The sequence below is a fragment of the Nomascus leucogenys genome, chromosome 11, assembly GCF_006542625.1.
Source record: "Nomascus leucogenys isolate Asia chromosome 11, Asia_NLE_v1, whole genome shotgun sequence".
Taxonomy (NCBI): Eukaryota; Metazoa; Chordata; class Mammalia; order Primates; family Hylobatidae; genus Nomascus; species Nomascus leucogenys.
Window position 1 is genome coordinate 56,990,437 of NC_044391.1, and position 9,144 is coordinate 56,999,580.

A 9,144-nucleotide genomic window follows, 5' to 3' on the forward strand; every position below is an offset into this window, starting at 1 on the left:
CAGCTGGGATGCTACTTTCTCAGTACCCAGAACCAGATCTGAGCCCCAATTATTAACCGAAGTGACCATCAATGTATTTTTGTCACTGCCTCCAGGGCTTTCAGTCACCAGTTACATCTTTACTTCCTCAGCAAACACTCATCTAAGTTGGGCATCAGGATGGGAAGTTTTCTCCTATATAGATGGTATAGATAACTCAAAAACTTAAGTGGAGCAAAACAAGGGTTTGGAATCTACCCAGCTGGGAGTGATCTCTATACTCCTCCCCCTGATCATTCTGGCTGAGTCAGGGCATAGTAGACTGTCCTGAAGAGCCAGTGGACAGAATAGACTTCAGAAAGAATCTGAGCAATAAAATCAAGGCAAAAAAAGATTTTATTTTAAAAACATGTTTGTGGGTTTTTTTCCTTTTTGCATTCAGTACATTGTCATTCAGACATCACAATACTATATACAGATACACAACATTTAAAAAAAAAAAGCCTATTCCTGATGAACATTTCAAAAGAACACTGTTTTGTAATGCACCAGTGGGAAGGGAAGAGGCAAGGCGCCCCCACAGCACCAAGGTGGCCTTTGAGGAGGGAACTGTTAGGCAGCATCTACATTTAGCTAATTGAGGGCCAGATCTTCTTGCCTCTTGAACTAGATCCTCTAGCTTTCCTCTGGAAATCAGTAAAAGTGAAAGTGTGAGGAGTCCCTCCTGGGCTAGTGCCTTGATGGAAAGGTAACTGGAAAGGGACTTTGTTGAGGGACCCACTCTCCATCCCTTTGAAAGAGATGTTTATCCTTCGAAAAAAGTTCTGCTTCTGTGCCTGGCCTAATCCCCAACCTTACCACCTGGAGAGAGAAAGAGAGGAGAGAGAAGCCCTATTTAGCAGCGTGGCTGGAGTCTTTGTCCTCCTTGGATTTCCACATGTTGACTGACAGAGCAGAACAGGGGAGGCAGTGGGGCAAAGGCAGCTCCCACCTGGCCCCCAAAAATGCAGTTTCTTTGTTGCGATGGAGTGTAGGGGCTGTGTCAACGCTTTTACGGAATTCCAGCTTTTACGGAAACATCCATACTCCAATCACGCTGCCAGATCCCTAATAATTATCATGAGTATTAACACGACTTTTAAAATATGCACAGAAAATCTTTACTGGGAAATCTTGCCTAAGGAGTGCGGGAGGGACAGCGAAGCAAAGTATGAGCCGGACAGATCCTGCCCGGAAGCTGCGCCCTTAGAGAAGGTCCTCTACCAGCCTGGTCATAGGATGAGGCAAGAATTGGAGCCATTCGGGATTCCCCAACCCTGCTGTGGCTGGAATGATTGGGGTCTGCGCTGCCACCGGACTTTCCGGCAAGGTGAGCTCAAGGAGGAGTAGAGGTCGACAGCCTTCCTCGCAGGGCCCACCCGGGACCCATTTCCAAAGCTGTTTAAGCCAGGTGAGTCCCATCTGGATGGGGGTGGAGGCTGGGGATGGGATAGGGAGTTGGGGATGGCCCAGCAGCACGGCCATGGAGCCTCTCTGCCTCCAGGCGGCGGGATTCCTCTCTCTCCTTAACATTAAATACTCTTCTGCACCTGCGCAGCGTCTTTTCCTGGGTTCGGTTATGGTACAAAGCGGTGACATAAATAGATGGGGCAAGCAGCGGGTGGGTGGTCAGGTGGAGTGGAGATGAGGCGCTTTCGATTTGCTGACCACTTTCTTCTCTTTGACCCGCCGGTTCTGGAACCAGATGGTTACCTGGCGCTCAGAGAGGTTCGTGGTGGCGGAGATGCGCCGGCGCTTCTCTTTGGTGATGAACTTGCTAGCCGCGTATTCCTTCTCTAGCTCCTTCAGCTGCACCTTAGTGTAGGGCACGCGTTTCTTGCGCCCGCGCCGGTAGCTGCTCACCTCGGGCTGCAGGGGAACCACGTCTGCGGGGAGATAAGGCAAGCGGGAAGAAGTGAGGCACGCGGCTGGACTGGGATAGAGGACCCGAGGCTGCCTAGGCACAGAGTTCTGGCAGGGGCTCAACGGGGCCAGAGGATTGCACTGCATAGTGAAGTTCTCTAATGCTTTTCATTTCTGTTATTTAGCAAGACCACAACTATGGTGAGGCCACTGGGCTCGAAGTTTAAGGGAGGGGGCACCAAAAACTCGGTAATCAAGACGACATTTTAATGCAATGTTTAAAAAAGCAAAACGAATACAAAAACATCCGTGATGAACAAAATATCAATTAAAAAACTAAACATGGGTTCGGTATTACTGATTTTCTCTTTTGTTTCAGGCCCCAATATGGCTCTTCACAGCACTCAATATTAGGATCCTTGTGAACTTAGAAGGGGCCCTCCAAATTCCAGCCTGGCCTGCCATATTTGCAGAATTTCAGATATTCAGAAAAATCCCTCCTTCCTGCAGTTAGATTGCTTGGGTGCTTATTAGTTTATATTCTGCCCCGTTGTCAGAGGAAGACATTCTGTTATATGTTTCAGGGAGGGCACGGCAGGCAGGGGGTCAGCTTCAGTGGGCCCAGACCACCAGATGGGTCTTCACGCCTTTGGACACTGGCCCTACTTTAGGGATGTGAGGCACAGATAGAAGATAAATGTCCAGGTGAAGCCAGCCTGCTTGGAGGTCCACACTCTAGGAATGGGGGTCCAATGTTGTGAACCACCTAACAACACCCAAGGTGGGGGGTCCTGAACCTGAGATATAGGGAATCAGGTGTCCCTGGAAGTAGAGGGTCCACACCGCAGTCCCACCAAAACAGAACAAATTCCGGTCCAACCCCCTTCCCTCTCCATTCCTTCACGGCTGAAGGAAACTGTCTACATCCTTTGCACCAACCATAACCCTAAACCCTAGATACCTGTCATCCAAACCAATACTACCAGTTCTGTTTCTTTAGGCTCTGAGAATTTCACAGAAACTAAAACCAATATATATCACTTCTAACTCCATTTTCTACTCCACCCTCATCCCTGTCAATAAAGGTCACAGCAACACTTTCAAGGGGAAGTGGGGGAACTAGGGAGATTATCTGGATATCTCAGCCCTCAATTTTTTCCATGTAATTATTAGACTTTAGGTGAAAGCTAATGAGGAGGGCTGAATATTTGGGGTTTCCCCTTCATTCTTACCACCTTTTGAAACTATAGACACAGCCCAGAGGGAAGACACAAAGTTCTTTCTGAAATGTTTGTTCCCAACCCACCCTCACAGAACACTTTCCCTGTGCCCATCCCCATTGGGTCTGCTTTCTCTCAGGGACTCTATACACAATGGGAAGAGTAGTGTCACAGTGAGACACAGGGGAAAACAAAATGCTCAGGAAGAAAATGGGAGACATGGGGTCCAATGGCCTCATTTGACTGTCCTGGTGACAATTTCTCAGGAAAACTGTTGGACCTGGCATTTTTCTCTGCCTCTGTGAGAATAGACCATGATTTAAAAAAAAATCTAAGAAACAAAATAACTTTATTTAAACAGTATGGATCCTTTAGGTTAAAAAGTATTTGTTTTTGAACAAGACCTTTGCCTTTAAATCTCTCAGTTCTCAAATTTGTTTTACTCTTACAGAGGTAACCATGATTTGGGAAATTGATGATTTGTTGACAAGAATAAAATGAAGAGGATAAGTAGTGATACCATGAGTTTGTTGTTTTTGTTGTTGTTATTGTTGTTTTTAATCCTCAGAACATTTTTTCAGGATTATTTTGTTAAACTCATTTTACAAGATCAGGAATCTGAGGCTCAGAGTGGGTAAAATAACTTAAGTGGCAGAACCAGATTTTAAAGCCAGACTTTCTGACTCTTAAAATGATACAGTAAGTTTTCAAATGGAAATAGGCCAGCTAATACAATCCAGCTTTAAGACACTTCCTTTTCCCTGGAGAAGAATAAAGTAGGGTAAAGGTGGGTTTTTGTTTCTGAATTAGCCAGATAATTGTCCCTAATTTTTTACTTTACTTTCTTTAAACTCTCACAATTACCTATCCAATTTTGGTTTCCTAAATTCTAGCTCTAAATTTCCAATGAGATTTAATCAACCCTAAAAAAAATTCAGTTTAAAAAGTAGGCAACTGGTTTAAACTGGTTATTTTTCTCTATAGGATGCCAAGGATTGATTTAGCCAATTTGTCCTGGATCAGACCAACTGCAGGTTGGTTTGGCCTCCTGGGGAAATAACTCCAGTCTTGCCTTCTCAAAGAAGCCCCCTTTCTTTGTCTGCTGCCTTATCTGGAAAGGAAGTGGTATGTAGAGGTGAAGAAACATCTGGTAGCTTAGACTTGGAGATGTGTGTACACTGCCTAAAGTGAGTGGGGGCTTAGTTATTAGTCTTACAATCACCCCTTCCCTAGTCTCCCTCCAGATCACACACACAAATGACTTCAAGCCTGGAAACCTGATAGACACTTTTGAGGAGTAAATAAAAATCATCTCAGTGCTCAGCCATGGCTTTCTTTTTGGTCTTGGGGGCCCCTGTGTTCAGCTCCCCACAGCCCACCCACTCTTGACCACCCGCCCCCCACAAGCGAGCTCTGGGCTCTGAAGAGTGCCTTGTCCAGCTAGAAATCCGGCTTGCTACTCTTCCCAACCCAAATCCAAAGGCTTGTCAGTAAAGACTTCCAGTATGGTCCAAAGAGCCCACTGTTTCTTTCTCCCTCTTTCTCTCTCCTGAACCCCATCTCTCTTTTTTCTCCCTTTCTGATTCTCTCCTGGAATTTCTGCCTCTCTGTCTCTCAAAAAAAAATAAAAAAATAAAAAAATAAAATAGTCTACACTCACCATAGGGAGAGAAAAAAAAAACCGAGCAATAAAGCAAGAGTTTGTATAATTGGGAGAAGGAAGAAGCCACGACATATCTCGGCCCTAATTATCTGGATCTTGCTGAACAATTGCCTCCATCTCCCACACCAGCCCAGACTACCACAGATGAGGTTTCTCAGAGCCAGAGGCACTGTAGAGAGACAGCAGTGTTTATGCCTACATGTTGCCGAACAAACCACAATTGCATAGACAGAGTTATCTTGAAATCTCACTACTTCTAAAAGATCTCTGAGTGGGTAGAAAGATGGAGGGTGTCTGAAGATAATTTCTTATTCGTCTGCCTCTTGCCTGTACCTCTGCACTCACTGAGATACATCAGCCCAATTCTATTTCCACACGGGGATTGTGGGAGCACATAGCTGCTGAGGCATGCTAGGTTTTATATATATTTCCATGCCATAATTTGCAAGTGTATTAAATCTCAATTGGGCTATACTTTTTTATTTCAAAGATATTTTTCTCTAGGAGGCTGTGATCAAAAAAGTATTTATTTTTAGTGGAGGTTTTTTTTGTTTTGCTTTGTTTTGTTTTCCTGGGAATCTTTGAGATGTTTATTTTGCTCAAAGATATTTCTCAGCTTTCCTCCTATCCTTCACCCCTACTCCACACCACATTCATACATGGAAGAGCTCCTTCTCTTCTACCTCTTCACTCTAAACCCATTGCACATTGCTCTGGGCCTGTGCCCCCATCCACAGTGGGTTTGGTGGGCACCTGCTCCCTTACCCCTTAGCCCCTCGGCATAGCCCATTGGCTTCCCTGCCCCAGGAATTCCTGCTGGACCCCAATCTCCTAAGAAGCTTTGTGTTTTGGTGAGATAGAGAATTAAAGGGCCATCTCTCTAAAATACATTGCTGTATTATGAACATGTGACGTGTCTTTCTAGAAATGTATTATTGTATATTTAATATTAGTTAATAAAAGAAATAATATTATATAAAAATATTATACCCAATACAGGGTAGGTGATGCATAATACCATGTACTAAAATTGTACTATCCTTAATTCTGGCAATCAGATGTCAGGGTGCCTAGTGTAAGTCATACCCTGGTATTGAGTTGTGTTATACTAAGTAATTTCATAATATTCACAAGAATGTTATTTGCTACACTCTCTAATATCATTCAGTATTTTTTTTTAAACCACCTACCTCTGCCTCCAATTCCGTATGCAGAGGAATTTCAGGCCCACCCTTAGGAGGTCTTTGGGTCTATGCTTTCCAAGGAAAACATCCCTGAGCTTGGCATGTGGAGCTGGTCGGGGAGCTGGGCACTGTCGGGAGACATCTGTGGCTGCCCTGGGCCCCCCACCCCCAAAGACCTCTGTAGGCATCAGAAGGGAGAACGCTCTCCCACTGAGCTCTGCTTACAGGGAGAACAGACTCAAATGCTGGGCTCCCTAGACTGGAATCCTGATTTCTCAGCACAAGGCAGGATCCAAATCTCTTGGTGTGATTTTGGGAAACCTGGGACTGGTCTTGTCCGCAAGGAGAGCGGTGGGATTTACAGGATCCTTTTTCTCTTCAACTGGAGACGGAACAAGAGGGGAATGAATTCTCCCTTCCCATCCTTAGCCAGACAAGACCAAGGGGTCCCCAGCCTGGGTCTGGACTCCAGAAGCCCCTGAACAGGTCTTCCTCTCTCATTTCTCATCCCCACGCCCTTCTTTCTGTGTTTGGGGCACCAATAACTAACTCCTTTTCTCGACCACATATGGGGGAGTTGGCAGTGGAAATGTCTACAGGTTTGAGCTCAATATACCAAGGAGGCAAGGAAAACTTTACAACGCTGGGGAGGGATTCTAGCCTCCTCTCCACTCCCTCTCCAGAGATTTTGGATCTTCTGTTCCCTCAACAATCAGGAAATTCGTGGCCAGATTTTTAAAATAAGTCAAGAAAGGAAAAAAAGAAATCCTACATTTCTGTAGACCCCAGCAAATTAGTCCCCTATTTAAAAAATACTGTTTAATGCCTGAACGATCCTGCAAATTCTGTCAAAGAAAGTGGGGGTTCTTATTCTCCTCCTTCCCCAGTTATTCTGTGGGTTGGTGGTTTTGTCCTGGATTCCAAGGCACTATAGGCCCACCCCGCCCCCATCCCTGGCTGGGAGCGGGTTTAGGGGCCAAGAGCCCGGCGGGAGGCTGGAGCCTGCAAGGGGAGGCGGAGGCGAGCTACTGGACGGAGGAGAGCCGGCGGCCCGGCTTTCGGGCGCCTGTGATTGCTTCATTCTCGGCCGGGCAGCTACAGAGAACGTGTCGGAGCAGATTTCTTCCCCGGCGCATTCCTCAGTGCAGCTCGCCCGGCCGGCTCCATAGGCAGCCCAGCCGAGCGGGCGCGCCGGGGCCAGACGGCGGGGGTGGCTGGGGCGCGGAGCCCCGGGGCAGGCAGGGCGGGGAGGGGTCCCCGGCGGCGGCGGCGCTCGGGTCCCTTCCTTACCTGGGAAGGGAGACTTCCAGAGGTGGGCGGACTGCGACTGCTCCTTGGAGCAGTACACCTGACTGTCCCAGCCATTGGAGAGAGCCCAGTGCTGGTAGCCTTCGACGGGGATGAGCGCGTCGTGACGCGGCTCCGGGTGCCCGCTGATCCCGGGCACCACCGACACGTCCAGGTAGCCGGGCATCGCCTGGTAGGAGCTGGCGAAGCTGGGGTAGAAGGCGAACTCCTTGGCCCTGGAGGACAGGTCGTCACCGGGCAGGGCGCCCGACGGCTCCGGGTATTTATCGCCCGGGTGGTAGGCGCAAGGCTTCTGCTGCAGGTTCACGTTGTGCGACAGGCGGCAGCCGTAGTAGCTGCCCCCGAAGGGGTAGCCGTAGCCCAGGGTGGCGCTGGACGAGGTGGGGGGTGCGGGCGGCGGGGCACACTGGCGCGCCGCCTCCGGGGCCGGGATGTCCGTATAGACGGCGCCCTGAGGGGCGCCCAGGGGAGCCGGCGGGCGGCCCAGCACGGGGTGCGGAAGCAGGTCGCGGCAGTGGCTGGCCGGGCAGCTGCTGCCCAGACCATCCATGCTCGGGGCTTTGCCGGGGCTCGCTCCGCTGCAGCCGCCCCCCGCTCCGCCCGCGCCGCCGCCTCCTCCTCCGCAGCCGCCGATGCTGCTCTCCGCCGCGCTGTCCTCATAGACGTACATAAGGCTCTCCGGCCAGCGTGGATGCAGGAGCAGCGAAGTCGTCATGACATGATCTGCTGGAGCTTTTTAAAAACTCCACTTGCCAGAGGCAGCGAGCTGGGGAGACACCTCGCTCCTGTTTCCCCTCCCCCATCCCTCCCCTCTTCTCTCCACCCCTCCCCTCCTCCTAGTGCTTCCACCTCCCTCCCTACATTCCCTCTACGCATGCGGAGACACTTTATTAAGAAATCCGCCAGCTCCCGCTCTCCGCCTCTCAGCACCCCTCCCGCGCCCACGTGACCCACTCTGCGCACGTGATGCCCCGGCCAGGTCTCCTGGGGTTCCCGCCCCTCGAGGTGGGGCGGGGCGAAAGGAAAAAGGTCTCTGCTGATTGGATCTCAGGTGGGCCAAAGGAGGCGGGAACTGGGAGATTTAAAGGGACAGGGAGACGCCCCTGGCGGGCCCCAGAGAGGGAGAGGGAGGGGGGGGAGGCTGAATTTGGCCGACGCAAAGGGATCTAGGGAGGAGAGGGCTGTAACTGGGAGCCTCCGCCTAGGCATAGGATGTGCACCGGGGAGACAGACCCCTACCCCCAAACCGATCACTGTGACTGCCCAAGTCTCTGGATTGGGGCTTGAAGCTAAGGGTGGGGAAGAAAGCAGATTTTAAAAAATAATAAATGAAGACAATAGAAAACAGGCAGGAGCGCTCCAGCCCTGGCAGCTCCCCTCCGCTCGCGGCTGGAAAGAACCCGATGCTGCGTAGCGAGCCTTTGACGCCGGGATTGTGTTTCCATTTCCTACCTTCAGCCACTTTCCCCAAAACCCCAGATGTCTGAAAAGGACACTCTCCTTTACCTCGCTGGATTTTTCTCAAGCGGAGAGGGGTGTGGCAACCCCCAAATACAGAATTCATCACCTGGGGCAGGGGATTGGGAGGCAATGGGATATACTCGGCAATAAATGGAGAAAGAATAAAACGAGGGAAATAAAAGCAATAGAATAGACTGATATTTCAATATGCAATAGAAATAAAAAATCTCACGGTGAGGTTTTTCAAAGAAATGCGGGTGGTGGGGCGCAAGATTCAGCCTGGGAAAGCTAAAAGCCCTGGATGCGAAGGAGAGCGCGCTTTCTATAGGTATACAAAAGAAAACGTGGAAAATGGGGGAGATTCAGTGCTACACCTTTGGAGGGACCTCTCTCTGGCGCCACTCTGGGGGACCCTGCAGAACCCACC

The 9,144-nt window shown here is 49.6% G+C and overlaps 1 protein-coding gene across 1 annotated transcript; it reads right to left on the minus strand.

Moving 5' to 3' along the window:
• Nucleotides 1–357: 357 nt before the first annotated feature.
• Nucleotides 358–8,118, minus strand: HOXC13 (homeobox C13). Its single transcript, XM_030823103.1, has 2 exons — nucleotides 7,239–8,118; nucleotides 358–1,904 (listed from the first exon to the last, which is right to left on the minus strand). Exons 1-2 carry the CDS (start codon nucleotides 7,969–7,971, stop codon nucleotides 1,648–1,650), a joined length of 990 nt encoding a protein of 329 aa, XP_030678963.1. The 5' UTR covers nucleotides 7,972–8,118; the 3' UTR covers nucleotides 358–1,647.
• Between the last annotated feature and the right edge of the window lie 1,026 nt (nucleotides 8,119–9,144).

Bases quoted from the DNA above. Each gene is read 5' to 3' on its own strand.
- HOXC13 (XM_030823103.1), bottom strand. From the start codon at position 7,971: ATGACGACTTCGCTGCTCCTGCATCCACGCTGGCCGGAGAGCCTTATG. The intron at 1,905-7,238 runs GTAAGGAAGGGA...ATCTCCCCGCAG, and splicing joins CTGGAAGTCTCCCTTCCCAG to ACGTGGTTCCCCTGCAGCCC.